Consider the following 18,287-nt stretch of genomic DNA (forward strand, 5'->3'; position numbering starts at 1 on the left):
AAAAAAAAAAAAAAGGATAAATATCTATCTACTTCTAAACAGTTAGATCAAGGAGAAGAATAAATACTAAAGTTCTTTTTAAAATATCAAATTCTGTATTAATGTAAAAAGAGATGGCTGTGATGATCACGGTGATAACAAGCTTAATGTCATATTGGACAAGTATTTGTAAAGGAAAGAATGTTGTGAAAGTACCTCACTAGGGAGATCAAGGGGAAGAGTTTGAATTTCAAGTGGCCCAATTAGTGTTTCTTCCTTTGTTCTCAGTGGGAGAGCTGGACATATGGACATGTTATCTACCTTCAAAATTCAGAAAGTGGTGCTTCAGTAATGCTAGTATTTAAAAAAATCATAAAATTTAGAAATGTGATTATTTTATCTGATAAATACTAGAAATTGTCACAAATACATTATACTAGACATAGAAATGTTACATAATAATTCAATTCTCTTTATAATAACTGTTCTTAAAAGAACAGTGTTGGAAAAATTAACAAAGACTGGACAAACGCAATGCCTGATTTTTCCATCTAGCCAATTTTACATGGTTCAATTAACTTTGCACCTGTGAGAAACAAACTTTAGATCCTGTCATTTCTAAATAAAAGCACAGCTACAAGAAGTTCATTTGAGAAGACCCTACTTGATTTTTTAAATAATTAAGTGCATCAGTGTTTATTTGCCCTTTGAAATAAAATATGCTTTATGAGAATGGGTACACTGTATTTTGATTTAAGGTACACAATGCACAATTGCTCAAAATAAAATTTCTTATGCTAATTTCATTTAAAACAGGAAATAATGCACTTGTGTTTAAGTGGAATGACCCTCTGCACTAGTCAAAGCCCATTCTCCTTCCACTGTTTTAATAAGAGAAGAATAATAAAAAGACACACTGAACAATGCTGTTGTGTCAGCTAAGCACTATACATGAATTACCTCAATTCATCTTCAAAAAAATCTTAGAAGGCACTATTGTGATCATTAGTGTCTAGCATAAACTTTGAAGTTGAAAAGTACAAGCTTCAGATTTTGGCTTCCTAATTAATATCTTCCTAATTAATATCTATCTATTAATATCTTCCTAATTAATATTAGATATTAAAGTATGTCTATATGAAAACAAGCTTCAATTGTGACCATGGGCCATTCACATTTTCAGCTTTTGTTTCCTCATCTGGTGAAATGGAGATAATAATACCTATTTAAAAGTCTAATACAATTAAAATCATGTGAATGTCTAGCACAGAATAGGAATTAAATATTTTCTACCTTCAGGAAACCTTGAAATAATGGCTGGATTGAGGAATAAAATTAGGAATTTTGGTCATTATGAATTCCTCACTAACAAAATTACACTACCTTGAGAGAGTTAATTCATGCCTCAATTTTAATTTTGTAATTTGCAATATGGTTATAATTCTTCTGGTTTTTCAATGTATAAATGAGAGTTTCTGTTATATCTATTTCTTTGTATAAAATTTTTGACAGAAAACTAAAGAGTTAGTCCACAAACAGTCTTCCTGTATATTTAACTGACTGTGAAAGTTCTGTCATTTAATAAAAGATTCAGCCTTTTAACAATAGAAGATAGGTGTTTAGGAAGGGTGGGAGGGAGGGAGACGCAAGAGGGAAGAGATATGGGAACATATGTATATGTATAACTGATTCACTTTGTTATAAAGCAGAAACTAACACACCATTCTAAAGCAATTATACCCCAATAAAGATGTTAAAAAAAAAAAAGAAGATAGGTGCTAATCAATTTAGCATGATTACTAATTTTTTGTGGACAACATTATTTTTTTTTAATTTTAAAAGGTATAGGAAGTGGGTAAGAGTATAAATGAAAGAAGGTGGTCATGAGTGGACTGTGATTGAAGTTGCTGTAGAAATGGTTACATGCAGCCTCATTATACTATTTTACAATTTCATCTATTTTTGTAGACATTTAAAATTTTACAAAACAAAATGTTAAAAAATGATAGCCTTCAAAACCTTGATTTCATATTCTATCTTGGTAATGACAAATCATTTAAAGGCTAATCAAGACAGACTAGAATTGTGAGTGCATTTTATAAAGAAATCTTCCAGGTGAAGCATAACCAACCTTGAAGATATACATATTTGCAAACAAAATAGGCACAGTTTTATCACCCTTAATGTGGCAAATGAGACTATTGGCTGCAAAACTCTGAAAATGCGGCATATGTCTAATTTTTTACAAATATGTTTGAAGAAAGAAAGGAAAAAGAAGATCTGTTTTAATCTTTAATGAGCATCAAGGATTATTAAGTGATTCAGTACAAATAGTCTTTCCCTTTATCTCATTGATCAGAAACCATTTTTAATGAGTATGCTTTGTCTCACACTACTATGTTCTAGATACCTGGCTGTGTCAATAACATCTGTATATATAAGCTTTTATTAATGCAGAAGGCCCCAAATTTCAAGGTCACAATATGTCTGACCTTCTGGACATTGGTTGACCTTCTCTCATCACATTCTCCAGTTGAGTGTGCAAAGTCTTTTGCTGCATATGCTACGGCAACTTCCATGCTGGAGAACAGTGCACTCTTGTGGGACAGCATTAAACCAGCATGACAAAGCCCCTCTGCACCATGGAGTAGTTGACAAAGCAAAACTATACAAATGAAAGAGTAATCAATATATATCTGGATTAATTTAGGCCGAATTAACATAGATGTACAGTGAATGTGTGTATTCTTAAGTCTTAGATTGTGAAAAAGGAAGTACTTATTCTAGTTTCCTTTTATGAATTGCTAGTTTCATATTTTCATATTATCTGCATATGTGAATTTTAGGAGGATATAACATTAAGAAAATTAGAAGAGAAGATTTATGAAACTATCATTTTATTTAGATAATATATGAATTACTCAGATTATCCTGCTTGAATAGTAAATACTACTTGAGTTATAAATAATTCTTTAGTACATAGAAAAAGAAACAGAAAATTATATGCACATTTGTGTAAAAAGGCATCAGTCATGTATAGAGTACTTGCAGAAAATGTGATCTGATATGATATGCATAATTCAAAAAGTTAATTTTTTATACTTTCACTCTATTTCCCACATAGACATAACTAGTTCGTGTTTGTTTTTAGAGCAATATTGAAGAATGAGATGACTGTGTACAATTATTGTACAATATTGTTTATTTTTACTTTTGAGTAGTAGTTTTATTAAAATGCACACTGCATATTCTGTGAATGCCATATGTTTATGTGTAATTTTATAAAATACTGTTATTTTATAAATATAATTTTTTGGAAATACTCAACTGCTATTAATAATATCTATAATATTTTAGAAATACGCAACTGTGACACCTATTAACACTCCATAGGTGTTTGTTAATGAATTTGTGATTGAGCAAATTAATAATTAGAACAAAAGTATGTCTATATGAAAACAAGCTTCAACACAAATACTTTAAAACTATATACCCTTACAAGCAAGTATTAAAATGGAGCACTTCACATTATTTAAACTATCCTCTCAATATAGTTGTGATGGAATTTGTATAAAATATGTCATTTTTTATTTTATTTTGTGTTGTCTTTGTTTTTTAATTCCAAAGAAGATTCTAGAATTACTTTTTCTCTACAAATCAAAATTTTCACTTAGTGGGCTCACTTAAAGTAAGACACACTTTTATCCTGTTATCTCCATTTAGCCAGATAGACTTGACACATGATCAGCATAGCCATGGAGAGATTGAGCTGCGGCGGCTCCCCGCTCTGAAATTCAATAAATAGAAAGCTGGCCGTGGTCTCTGAGGCTGTAGGTCTGGCACCTTTGAAATCATTACATTCCATTAAATACTCCTTCATTTATTTACTGCCTGCCTTTCATCATGAAATCAGAAAATGTCCTTTTTCATAGCAATATATTTTGGCCTGAGAACCTGAGCAGTCAATCCCAGGCAGCATTCTTATGCATAGCTGTAGACTTCTAATTAACATACTAGGTTGACAGTGGGATTACTGCGGTGGTTACCTGCTCCAACAACTTTGTCAATGGATATGTTGGTGGCATCCAATTCCTTAGCAAACTCATGAACTGCTTGGGTAGGGTCTTCGTAAGTGTGCGGGTCAACGTAAGTCCTGAGACCTGGAAGTTTTACTGTTTAAGGAAAGGAAGAAAGACATTTAGGAAGAAAGGCATTTATAAAACCTTTACCGTGTGAATTTATGATAACATTATTGGTTTCTAAAAAAATCCCCATGACATTAAACCGTAATGAAACAGAAAGAGGTACCACAATGAACTTTCTCTGTAAAAACACTAGAAGGAAAATGGACATTCAAGGAGGGGGTTCTTGAGGAGAGAAAAATGGTTCAGAATTGAGTAGGCCTAGTAATTACTACCAGTAGCAGCAGTGGGTGAATGCCATCACACTATCACACGTTTGTGACTCTGTAAATAGTGCGGTAACCAAATATCTATTATAGTGTCGCATGTGACAATAAAGGAAAGCTTGTGACATACTTTCATAAGGTGGAATAGCTGATGTAATTAGAGGATATAAAATGGCATGTCTTTCATCTGACACTATTCTGCTTTTATTAACAGTCACAATCAAAATTCCCCACTGCATTTATAGATTTACGTTAAGCTGTGAGTTTATGTATACATAATATGGGTATTATATGTATATACTAATACAGTTTAAATTAACTGAAATCTTATTATGTAGCTTTTCAACATGGTTAAAAGCAATATAAGTGCTCTCTATAAGTTTAATAATTGTGGTAAGGAGCTAAATTCCAAACATAAATCATATTTATAGCTTATTAAATATAAACGTTCTTCATAGGATATTTATTTATTGAATTTTTTTGAAGGTGAAAAATTTTCATGATGTTCTGCAATTAAAATAGCACAGACAAAAGATACAGGAGAATCATTATGGATTTGATATAATATTAATAAAATTCCTATCATTTGGAAATATAATTCATATTTGAAATAATTTGGTATGTTCAAGAAACTAACTTTCTCTGAAAGAAAACTAAATTTTTAAAAAGGAAACCTAAAATCTATTAAAGTACATAAACATGCTCTAACATTAAAGGACACTGTAATTTAACTGCCACAGTATATATACTAATAATTTTGATTTTAATTTTCATAATGGTGAATAATATTAGTAAAATTATTTTAGCAAGGGACATGGATTCTTTCTTTTTTTTCTATCACTTTTTCCCAGCTTTATTGAAATATAATTGACATAACATTGTGTAGGTTTAAACTGTACAATGTGATCGTTTGATACACATATATATTGTGAAATATTTACCACAATAATATTAAAACATTCCTCATCTCACATTATTACCTTTTTTGTTGTTGTTAGCATGAGAATGTTAAAACTCTACTCTCATAGCAACTTCCTAGTGTACAATACAATAATGTTAACTAGAGTCACCATGCAGCACCTTCGATCCCCAGAAGTTGTTCATCTTCTAACTGAAAGCTTGTACTGTTTGACCAACATCTCCCCATATTCCCCATCCCTCAGCCCCTGGCAACCACCATACTATTTTCTGTTTCTATGAGTTTGATATTTTTATATTCCACATGTGAGTTCATAAAGTATTTGTCTTTCTCTCTCTGGCTTATTTCATTTAGCAAAATGCCTTCAAGGTCCATCCATGTTGTCACAAATGGTAGGATTTCCTTCTTTTATATGGATAAATAATATTCCATTCTATAAATATACCTCATTTGCTTTATCCATTCATCTGTCAGTAGACACTTAGGTTATTTCCATGTCTTGACTGTTGTGAAGAATGCTATAGTAAACATGGAGGTACAGATATACCTTTGAGATAGTGATTTCATTTCCTTTCAATATATACCCATCAGTAGGATTGCTGAACCATATTGTAGTTGTATTTTTAATTTTTTGAGAACCCTCTGTACTTTTCCAATATTGGTGATACCAATTTACATTCCCACCAACAGTGCACCAGATCTCCTTTTCTACACATCCTTGTCAGCATTTGTTATCTTTTGTCTTTTTGAGAATAGTCATGCTAACAGATGTGAGACAGTATCTCATTGTGATTTTGATTTGCATATCCCTGATGGTTAGTGGTATAGAGCTCCTTTTTATGTACTTGTTAGCCATTTGTATGTGTTCTTTGGAAAAAATGTCTATTCATGTCTTTTGCCCATTTTCTAATTGGATTGCTTGGGTTTTTGCTGTTGAGTTCCTTATGTATTTTGGGTATTAACCTCTTATCAGATATATGGTTTGCAAATATTTTTACCATTCTGTAGATTCCCTTTTCTTTTCCTTAATTGTTTCTTCTGCTGTGCAGAAGATTTTTAGTTTAATGTAGTAATGCTTGTTGATTTTCGCATTTGTTGCTGGTGTTTTGGGGTTCATATCCAAAAATATCATTGCTAAGACCTATGTCAATGAGCTTTTTCTCTATTTTTGTTCTAAAATTTTATAAGTTCAGGTCTTATGTTTAAGTCCTTAATTCATTTTGAGTTACATTTTGTGAGTGATGTAAGATGATGGTGCGTTTCATTCTTTTTTTTTTTTTTTTTTTTACGGTGTGCAGGCCTCTCACTGTTGCGGCCTCTCCCGTTGCGGAGCACAGGCTCCAGACGCTCAGGCTCAGCGGCCATGGCGCACGGGCCAAGCCGCTCTGCGGCATGTGGGATCTTCCCGGACCGGGGCACGAACCCTTGTCCCCTGCATCGGCAGGTGGACTCTCAACCACTGCACCACCAGGGAAGCCCTAGTTTCATTCTTTTGCAAATGAATATCCAGTTCTCCCAACATCATTTAGTGAAGAAGCTATCATTTCCCTATTGAGTATTCTTGGCTCCCTAGTTGGCCATATGCATGAGTTTAGTTCTGGGCTCTCAATCCTGCTCCATTGGTCTATGTGTCTGTTTTATGCCAGTACCATACTGTATTTATTACTATAACTTTGTGATATAATTTGAAATCTGGAAGTGTGATGCCTCCAGCTTTCTAAGATTGCTTTGGCTATTTGAGGTCTTTGTAATTCCATATGAAATTTGGGATAGTTCCTTCTACTTCTCTGAAAAATGTCATTGGAATTTTGGTACAGATTACACTGGATCTATAGATGGTTTAGGTACTGGGGTCATTTTGACAATATTAACTCTTTAGATGCATGAGCATGGGCTATCTTGCAGTTAATTTGTGTCATCTTCAATTTTTTTTTAACATCTTTATTGAAGTATAATTGCTTTACAAGGTTGTGTTAGTTTTTGTTAATAACAAAGTGAATCAACTATACATATACATATATCACCATATCTCCTCCCTCTTGTGTCTCTCTCCCACCCTCCTTATCCCACCCCTCTAGGTGGTCACAAAACACTGAGCTGATCTCCCTGTGCTATCCAGCTGCTTCCCACTAGCTATCTATTTTACATTTCATAGTGTATATATGTCCATGCAACTCTCTCACTTTGTCCCAGCTTACCCTTCCCACTCCCTGTGTCCTCAAGTCCATTCTCTATGTCTGTGTCTTTATTCCTGTCCAGCCCCTAGGTTCTTATGAACCACTTTTTTTTTTTAGATAGCATATATATGTGTTAGCTTACAGTATTTGCTTTTCTCTTTCTGACTTACTTCACTCTGTATGACAGTCTCTAGGTCCATCCACCTCACTACAAATAACTCAATTTCATTTCTTTATATGGCTGAGTAATATTCCATTGTATATATGTGCCACATCTTCTTTATCCATTCATCTGTTGATGGACACGTAGGTTGCTTCCATGTCCTGGCTATTGTAAATAGAGCTGCAGTGAACATTGTGGTACATGACTCTTTTTCAATTATGGTTTTCTCAGGGTATATGCCCAAGAGTGGGATTGCTGGGTTGTATGGTAGTTTTATTTTTAGATTTTTAAGGAATCTCCATTCTATTCTCCATAGTGGCTGTATCAATTTACGTTCCCACCAACAGTGCAAGGGGGTTCCCTTTTCTCCACAACCTCTCCAGCATTTATTGTTTGTAGATTTTTTGATGATGGCTATTCTGACTGGTGTGAGGTGATACCTCGTTGTAGTTTTGACTTGTATTTCTCTAATGATTAGTGATGTTGAGCATTCTTTCATTTTTGTTGGCAATCTGTATATCTTCTTTGGAGAAATGTCTGTTTAGGGTCTTCTGCCTATTTTTGGAATGGGTTGTTTGTTTTCTTGATATTGAGCTGCATGAGCTGCTTGTAAATTTTGGAGATTAAGCCTTTGTCAGTTGCTTCATTTGCAAATATTTTCTCCCATTCTAAGGGCTGTCTTTTCGTCTTGTTTACGGTTTCCTTTGCTGTGCAAAAGCTTTTAAGTTTCATTAGGCCCCATTTGTTTACTTTTGTTTTTATTTCCATTTCTCTAGGAGGTGGGTATAAAAGGATCTTGCTGTGATTTATGCCATAGAGTGTTCTACCTATGTTTTCCTCTAAGAGTTTTATAGTGTCTGGCCTTCCATTTAGGTTTTTAATCATTTTGAGTTTATTTTTGTGTATGGTGTTAGGGAGTGTCCTAATTTCATTCTTTTACATGTAGCTGTCCAGTTTTCCCAGCACCACTTCTTGAAGAGATTATCTTTTCTCCATTGTATAGTCTTGCTCCCTTAATCAAAAATAAGGTGACCATATGTGTGTGGGTTTATCTCTGGGCTTTCTATCCTGTTCCATTGATCTAAATTTCTGTTTTTGTGCCAATACCATACTGTCTTGATTACTGTAACTTTGTAGTATAGTCTGAAGTCAGGGAGCCTGATTCCTACAGCTCCATTTTTCTTTCTCAAGATTGCTTTGGCTATTCGGGGTCTTTTTTGTTTCCATACAAATCGTGAAATTTTTTGTTCTATTTCGGTGAAAAATGCCATTGGCAGTTTGATAGGTATTGCACTGAATCTGTAGATTGCTTTCAGTAGTAGAGTCATTTTCACAATGTTGATTCCTCTGATCCAAGAACATGGTATATCTCTCCATCTGTTTGTAACATCTTTAATTTCTTTCATCAGCATCTTATAGTTTTCTGCATACAGGTCTTTTGTCTCCTTAGGTAGGTTTATTCCTAGGTATTTTATCCTTTTTGTTGCAATGGCAAATGTGAGTGTTTCCATAATTTCTCTTTCAGATTTTTCATCATTAGTGTATAGGAATGCAAGAGATTTCTTTACATTAATTTTTTTTATCCTGCTACTTTACCAAATTCATTGATTAGCTCTAATAGTTTTCTGGTAGCCTCTTCAGGATTCTCTATGTATAGTATCATGTCATCTGCAAACAGTGACAGTATTACTTCTTCTTTTCCAATTTGGATTCCTTTTATTTCTTTTTCTTTTCTGATTGCTGTGGCTAAAACTTTCAAAACTATGTTGAATAATAGTGGTGAAAGTGGACAACCTTGTCTTGTTCCTGATCTTAGAGGAAACGGTTTCAGGTTTTCACCATTGAGAACGATGTTGGCTGTGGGATTGTCATATATAGCCTTTATTATGTTGAGGAAAGTTCCCTCTATGCCTACTTTATGCAGGGTTTTTATCATAAATAGGTGTTGAATTTTGTTGAAAGCTTTCTCTGCATCTATTGAGATGATCATATGGGTCTTCTCCTTCAATTTGTTCATATGGTTTATCACATTGATTGATTTGCATATATTGAAGAATCCTTGCATTCCTAGGATAAGCCCCACTTGATCATGGTGTATAATCCTTTTAATGTGCTTTTGGATTCTGTTTGCTAGTACTTTGTTGAGGATCTTTGCATCTACGTTCATCAGGGATATTGGCCTGTAGTTTTCTTTCTTTGTGACATCTTTGTCTGATTTTGGTATCAGGGTGATGCTGGCCTCGTAGGATGAGTTTGGGTGTGTTCCTCCCTCTGCTATATTTTGGAAGAATTTGAGGAGGATAGGTGTTAGCTCTTCTCTAAATGTTGGACAGAATTTGCCTGTGAATCCATCTGGTCCTGGGCTTTTGTTTGTTGGAAGATTTTTCTTTTCTTTTTTTTTTTTTTTTGCGGTACATGGGCCTCTCACTGTGTGGCCTCTCCCATTGCGGAGCACAGGCTCCAGATGCGCAGGCTCAGTGGCCATGGCTCATGGGCCCAGCCTCTCCGTGGCATGTGGGATCTTCCCGGACCAGTGCATGAACCCATGTCTCCTGCATTAGCAGGCGGACTCTCAACCACTGTGCCACCAGCGAAGCCGTGTTGGAAGATTTTTAATCACACTTTCAATTTCAGTGCTTGTGATTGGTCTGTTTATATTTTCTATTTCTTCCTGGTTCAGTCTCAGAAGGTTGTGCTTTTCTATGAATTTGTCCATTTCTTCCAGGTTGTCCATTTTATTGGCATACAGTTGCTTGTAGTAATCTCTCATGACTCTTTGTATTTCTGCAGTGTCAGTTGTTACTTCTTTTTCATTTCTAATTCTGTTGGTTTGAGTTTTCTTTCATTTTTTCTGGATGAGTCTGGCTAGTAGTTTATCAATTTTGTTTATCTTCTCAAAGAACCAGATTTTAGTTTTATTGATCTTTGTTATTGTTGCCTTCATTTCATTTTCATTGATTTCTGATCTGATCTTCATGATTTCTTTCCTTCTGCTAACTTTGGGGTTTTCTTGTTCTTTCTCTAATCACTTTTGGTGTAAAGTTAAGTTGTTTTTTTGAGATTTTTATTGCTTCTTGAAGTAGGATTGCATTGCTATAAACTGCCTTCTTAGAACTGCTTTTGCTGCATCGCATAGGTTTTGGGTCATCTTTTCATTGTCATTTATTTCTAGGTATTTTTAAATTTTCTCTTTGATTTCTTCAGTGATCTCTTGGTTGATTAGTAGTGTATTGTTTAGCCTCCATGTGTTTGTATTTTTTACAGATTTTTTCCAGTAATTCATATCTAGTCTCATTATGTTGCAGTTGGAAAAGATACTTGATATGATTTCAACTTTCTTAAATTCACCAAGGCTTGATTTGTGACTCAAGATATGATTTATCCTGGAGAATGTTCCATGAGCACTTGAAAAGAAAGTGTATTCTGGTGTTTTTGGATGGAATGTCCTATAAATATCAATTAAGTCCATCTTGTTTAATGTATCATTTAAAGCTTGTGTTTCCTTATTCATTTTTATTTTGGATGATCTCTCCATTGGTGAAAATGGTGTGTTAAAGTCCCCTACTATGATTGTGTTACTGTTGATTTCCCCTTTTATGGCTTCTAGCATTTGCCTTATGTATTGAGGTTCTCCTATGTTGGTTCATAAATATTTACGATTGTTATATCTTCTTCTTGGATTGATCCCTTGATCATTATGTAGTGTCCTTCTTTGTCTTTTGTAATAGTTTTTATTTTAAAGTCTGTTTTGTGTGACATGAGAATTGCTACTCCAGCTTTCTTTTGATTTCCATTTGCAAGGAGTATCTTTTACCATCCTCTCACTTTCAGTCTGTATGTGTCCCTAGGTCTGAATTGGGTCTCTTGTAGACAGGATATGTACGGATTTTGTTTTTGTATCCTTTCAGTCAGTGTATGTCTTTTGGTTGGAGCATTTAATCTGTTTATATTTAAGGTAGTTATTGATATGTATGTTCCTATTACCATTTTCTTAATTGTTTTGGGTTTGTTATTTCAGGTCTTTTCCTTCTCTTGTGTTTCCTGCCTAGAGAAGTTCCTTTAGCATTTGTTGTAAAGCTGGTTTGGTGGTGCTGAATTCTCATAGCTTTTGCTTGTCTGTGAAGGTTTTAATTTCTCTGTCAATCTGAATGAGATCCTTGCTGGGTAGAGTAATCTTGGTTTTAGTTTTTTCCCTTTCGTCACTTTAAATATGTCTTGCCACTCCTTTCTGGCTTGCAGAGTTTCTGCTGAAAGATCAGCTATTAACCTTATGGGGATTCCCTTGTATGTTATTTGTTGCTTTTAATATTTTTTCTTTGTATTTAATTATGATAGTTTGATTAATATATGTTGGCATGTTTCTCCTTGGATTTATCCTGTATGGGAATCTCTGTGCTTCTTAGACTTGACTGACTATTTCCTTTCACATATTAGGGAAGTTTTCAACTATAATCTCTTCAAATATTTTCTCAGTCCCATTCTCTTCTCTTCTTCTTCTGGGACCCCTGTAATTCGAATGTTAGTGTGTTTAATGTTGTCCCAGAAGTCTCTGAGACTGTCCTCAATTCTTTTCATTCTTTTTTCTTTATTCTGCTCTGTGGTAGTTATTTCCACTATTTTATCTTCCAGGTCACGTATCCGTTCTTCTGCCTCAGTTATTCTGCTATTGATTCCTTCCAGAGAATTTTCAATTTCATTTTTTGTGTTGTTCATCATTGCTTGTTTGTTCTTTAGTTCTTCTAGGTCCTTGTTAAACGTTTCTTGTATTTTCTCCACTCTATTTCCAAGATTTTGGATCATCTTTTCTAACATTACTCTGAATTCTTTTTCAGGTAGACTGCCTATTTCCTCTTCATTTATTTGTTCTGGTGGCTTTTTACCTTGCTCCTTCATCTGCTGTGTGTTTTTCTGTCTTCTCATTTTGCTTCTCTTACTGTGTTTGGGGTCTCTTTTTCACAGGCTGCAGGCTCGTAGTTCCCGTTGTTTTTGATGTCTGCCCCCAGTGGCTATGGTTGGTTCAGTGGGTTGTGTAGGCTTCCTGGTGGAGGGGACTAATGCCTTGTGTTCTGGTGGATGAGGCTGGATCTTGTCTTTCTGGTGGGCAGGTCCACGTCTGGTGGTGTGTTTTGGGGTGTCTGTGGACTTATTATGATTTTAGGCAGCCTCTCTGCTAATGGGTGGGGTGTGTTCCTGTCTTGCTAGTTGTTTGGCATATGGTGTCCAGCACTGTAGCTTGCTGGTCGTTGAGTAGAGCTGGGTCTTAGCATTGAGATGGAGGTCTCTGTGAGAGCTTTTGGCGTTTGATATTACTTGGAGCTGGGAGGTCTCTGGTGGACCAATGTCCTGAACTCAGCTCTCCCACCTCAGAAGCAGAGGCCTGACACCCGGCCGGAGCACTAAGACCCTGTCAGCCACATGGCTAAATAAAACTTTCTTGGCCTTTCACAGGTAACCTGACTCGGACAGAATGGATAGAGATGGGTAGGTGGAACTCGTAGAGTCGCAGGCACCTCCAACGCTTCCACTCTGGGCAGCTCCTCCCGGAGAGCCGCCTGTGACTTACACAGGATCCCCAGTTGGGACATGGATTCTTAATGGTGATATATTTTTTCATTTGGTACACTATATTACTGAAGGTGTTTTTAATATCCTAAAATAACAAATAAAATCAGACATTATCTTTTTCTGATATCACTTTTTTTTTAATGTATTTATTTATTTTTGGCTGCGTTGGGTCTTCAATTTTGCATGCAGGCTTTCCCTAGTTGAGGGGAGTGGGGGTTACTTTTTGTTGCCGTGTGTGGGCTTCTCATTGTGGTGGCTTCTCTTGTTGCAGAGAGCAGGCTCTAGGGCACGCAGGCTCAGTATATGTGGCACACGGGCTTAGCTGCTCTGCAACACGTGGGATCTTCCCAGACCAGGGCTTGAACCCATGTCCCCTGCATTGGAAGGCAGATTCTCAACAACTGCGCCACCAGGGAAGTCTCTGATATCACTTTTTAATAGAAGAAACTTACTGGCAAAATTGCAGCTGAACATTCTGGAATTACTGAAGATTCTTTGAGCCAGTTTTGTATAATAGTTCATATGAAATAGGTGTAGGGACTGTGATGACAGCAATTGTTCCTAAGAGCCTTCATCACAATGGACATTTGGCCAATGAGTCCAGGATTTCAGAGTCTGGGCTAAGACATGATTAGTTTGTTGATCTACAGGGTGATTTTGTGAATGCCATGTTACCTCACATAATAATTTATGTTCCTGGGAAGCTCCCATAGAGGTTTTGAGTAAAAAAATATAGGCATAAGAATAAATGGATTATGAAAGATGGGAGGTAAAGACTATTTTCCTTAGCTACTTCTTCAGATGGTTTTTTTTTTTTTTTTTCGGTACGCGGGCCTCTCACTGTTGGGGCCTCTCCCGTTGCGGAGCACAGGCTCCGGACGCACAGGCTCAGCGGCCATGGTTCACGGACCTAGCCGCTCTGCGGCATGTGGGATCTTCCCGGACCAGGGCACGAACCCATGTCCCCTGCATCAGCAGGCGGACCCTCAACCACTGCGCCACCAGGGAAGCCCTCTTCAGATGATTTTGAGACAGCAAAATGGGAGTGGGAGGTGAGGGAGCACATGGAGAATGTAGGAGAAGATAGGTCAGTGCCACTCCTCCCTCTGCCTGGTGTTGACCCTGACACTGCAAAAGACTGGCCACTCTCCATCCAGAGTCAGAGTGTAGATAATTTGAGATGACACCCATATCTAGGGAGTCAACATCCACCGAAATGGGGAAATAGTAAGTTTTTTGCCCTTTCTTTGGGCAAACTGTGAGTGGAGTAGCTTTTGAAGAACTCTACTTTTCTAGTTCTTCCACTTTGAATAGTGCAGCACAAAGAATCTGCTAGACATCAGAGAAAGAAAGCTCTGGAAAACTTGCTCTTCAAGTGCCTAGCATTGAGTGCCTGTTATTGTAGTTAGTGCCCAGTAAATGACAGAGACTATCGCCATTATCAGTATCTTCATGTTAAGAATGCTTATTCACAAATATGAATATCATTGAGGTTTCCCAGAGACAGAATTTGGGCTTAGAAATGCCCGTTTCTTTGGAGCTCATGCATCAGTTTGCATGCTTCTGCTGTTTATTATAAACATCATTTCTTTCTATAAACACAGTCAGTCTTTAGTACAGTGGTCTACTATAATTTATTATCACACTAAAACTATTTCTACAGTATCAGTACTAAAACACTTTACTGTTGGAACAAGAAACAGATTAAGGAAAGCTATCATACTTTTCTTGCTTTGGGGTAAGGAAAACAGTAAAAGTAACCATAGATTTAATAAAAAGACGTTAGGAAATGAAGTCTTCTCAGAATCTTTTTGTTTAGTCAATTTGGTTACATTTTAAAGAAGACAGTCAAATGGAGGCTAGAATATGTGATCATCCAATTTTGATTTTCCACTAGTCATAGTAAAGTCAGGAAACAGTAAGGTAAGAAAATCTAGCATTCCTTTCCAAGGGAAAAATAGCACTTTTAAAAATAAGGTGAAAATGAAATTTTTTTTCTGGTAAACAATCACAAATATTTTACCTTGCTGAACTTAAGGAAATCAATTTGGGAGAGACTTACTGGCAAAATAGGGGTATGGGGTTAAGAGATACGAATTACTACATATAAACTAGATAAGCAACAGGATATATTGTTATCGCACAGGGAATTATAGCCATTATCTTGTAATAATTTTTAATGGCATATAATCTGTAAAAATCCTGAATCACTATGCTATACATCTGAAACCAATATAATATTGTAAATCAACTATACTTAAATTAAAAAAAGGAATTGACAAAGAAGATTATAAAATGAGTTGTTAGGAACAATGTCTCAAACATTTTAAATAAGTGCTGGCTTCAAACAGCCTTGAAAGTGTGCTTTAGAGTTACCATTCCGTTCCTGTCAGCCCTAGAGAGTATATGTATTACTAACTAATCTAAAAATTAAATAGTCATTCCCAAATAAAATCAATCAATTCATTGTGATTGATTAAAGTTAAGTAAATTGCTTTTCTATCTGCATGACATTTAGGGAAACAATACAAGTATAAACACACGCACACATCTCCAAGAAAAATGGCCTGTTCACTGTGAGAGCTTTGACTGCTGATTTTTAACTGCTGTCCCCAGAGGTTCCAGGAATCAGGTGATTCAGGATGCAAGCACATAATCCCTTCACACCAATAATTAAGAGCAACACACAGAGTAACTGGGCTGTGTCAAGAAAACCAGATAATAAACACATGCACACGTGTTAAGCTGCACTACTTTACAGCTCATTCTGTGCAAACACAGTAATTTACATTTCCATTTTACCAGCATGAGTTGCCCTAAGGATAGCAAAAAAGTAAAAAGGCCCGGCCAGAGAGGGCAAGGGGACAGGATTTTAGGAGGTGAAACACATTTCTTTCCTTTTGAAGCAATATTATAGGATTTGTAACAAGGCTGGAGGGAATAGTTCATAGCTAGAGCTTTTCAAAGTAATACAAAATAAATGGTCTGAAATAAACCAGCTGTAGCATTAAGACGCAGAAAGTTTATGACATGCATATACTTTATGCCCTTGCAGCTAGGATAAAACACATTTCTTTTTTGTTTGGCTATCATAAGGATATTATGCATTTGAAGAAAATTAAAGTTTCAACAAACTCCACCATAAAAAGCAACAGCTAAAGCAGATTGAAGTGATAGAGAAACCTGCTTACAATTGGCACACAGAAATTTATCAGTGCTGCAAGTTCATGAGGTGTATAATTTCTGTATAAAGAACCAAATCAATATGGTCTTGCCCTAAAGACAATATTATATCGATTGTCCAACTCAGATTAAGAACAACTTAATCCACAGGAATGCAACTACTCTGACTAATTTATGCATGGTGAATGTGACTCAGTGTTTTGTGGGATTGTGAAGAAAAAGCTAGATAAATATCCTGTGATTTGTTCATGCACTCTTTTAAGACTTTTGAGTTGGTAACCTAACTAATCTGGAATGAGATATTGATATTAGGAAGGTGACACTTGGGCTTTTCTGTGAATTATTCTACAATGAGATGGACGAAACAAACAGTGCTCTCTGCAACCTCTGCCATTCTGTCCATCCTACTTCAATTTACATTTTGGAAAACATTCTTTTTTTCAATCTACTATATTCTTCCTACATGGTAGCAACAGGTCATCAAGTTTTTACTGTCAAGCTACAACTTTTGGATGGAAAGCCAATTACTGATACAAAGTATGTTGAACTGAAAGTTATTTTCAGAAAGCAAAAGTGAAAGCCAAAGAAACTAATGCTTACAAGACTATATTAATTACATTGAGATTATTTGAGAGCATATAGGCATGAGTATGGTCTCTGTACTAACTTCCATGAGAACATGTTATTCCCTTTAAGGCTGATGATTAGTAATTGCCACAATAACCCAGCCATAGTTTGGAAAAGCAAAACACCTGGAATGATTTGTTTCACCAGAAGAAAAAAAAATGAGTCTTTTTATTAGATATAAACACTTGGTTTCTTAAAAGAGTATTTCTTTCAGAGAAATATTAAAAAGAGACTAAATTGATTGGTATTAAAATAAGGGGCAAAAGCCCTGGCTTTCCTACCAGTTGGATATCATGTACCTCCAAAATAAACAGTTTATTCTAAAGGCTCTCCCCTGGTTGGTTGACAAAGTGGAATAAGCCGTTTCACATAAACAGAGGTTGTTTATATTTACTTGGCAGTTAGGAAAGGGAAAAGGCTCCTATTTAGATTTTAGCAAATAGTTAGTAATAAGGAAATTGAAGATATGCTTTGCCTTTCAGCCACGCGGAGCCGACTATAGTATCTACTCCCCATCATGTGCATTATTTGAATATAAACCACCAGTTACCCTTCACGTTAGCTTAAGTATGCTGAAATGCAGCCATGTAAAAATTACTTAATGCAGAGCCGTGGATTCCCTTCTCTGTTTAAACTAAATTTGACTTGTTCAATTTTCCCATAAAACTACTTTTGAATTCTCTTTGTCAGGGGGGAAGTTATCCAATTACAAATCAACAACTGCTAAAGCTGAAATGGTAAAGCCAAAACGGCAGCAAATAGTTTAGAAACTTACAATGTCCATTCCCAAAATGAAGTCTTTTTTCATCCACACCATGTTTTGACTTGTTATAGCCACAAAACCTAGAGGTAAATCAAAGGAAGAGAACACAGAAAGAAAATATACTTAAAACAATTATGTATGTTCAGAATGTGCAAAGCACAAAAAATAAAGCATTTTGCACAAACAATTAAATGCTTTAGTGAAAGTTTAATGACTTCATATTTTCTAAATCCTCTAGAGAAAGCCTCTTTCTCTGGGGACCCTGGAGAGCTGCCTAATGAGGAGATATGGAGAGATGCTACCCCACTGTGCAGACCCCTTCAGTTCAGTTTTTATAATGGCCCTAGAAAGTGTTTATAGTATTTTTTTTTAAAAAACGACTGCTGTTAGAATGAATGAAGGGTAAAGTTTCCATTGTTAGTGATTAGTGCTGTGCAGTGTTACCAGTGTTCTGGGTGAGAAAGTGTCAGGGAAATCTGGGGTGTATTTGATGAGAGAAGGGA

General features: G+C 35.7%; 1 protein-coding gene across 2 annotated transcripts in view; it reads right to left on the reverse strand.

The window, feature by feature from the left end:
* EPHA3 (EPH receptor A3) overlaps positions 1-18,287 on the reverse strand; it is a 370,038-nt gene that overhangs the window by 51,353 nt on the left and 300,398 nt on the right. For both annotated transcript variants that reach the window (XM_060149389.1, XM_060149388.1), the window contains exons 9-10: positions 17,797-17,864; positions 4,026-4,151 (exon numbers count right to left, since the gene is read on the reverse strand). In XM_060149389.1, the coding sequence (XP_060005372.1) occupies positions 4,026-4,151; positions 17,797-17,864 (194 nt within the window). The remainder of the gene's footprint in view (positions 1-4,025; positions 4,152-17,796; positions 17,865-18,287) is intronic.

Source organism: Lagenorhynchus albirostris, chromosome 5, assembly GCF_949774975.1.
Source record: "Lagenorhynchus albirostris chromosome 5, mLagAlb1.1, whole genome shotgun sequence".
NCBI classification, from domain to species: Eukaryota; Metazoa; Chordata; class Mammalia; order Artiodactyla; family Delphinidae; genus Lagenorhynchus; species Lagenorhynchus albirostris.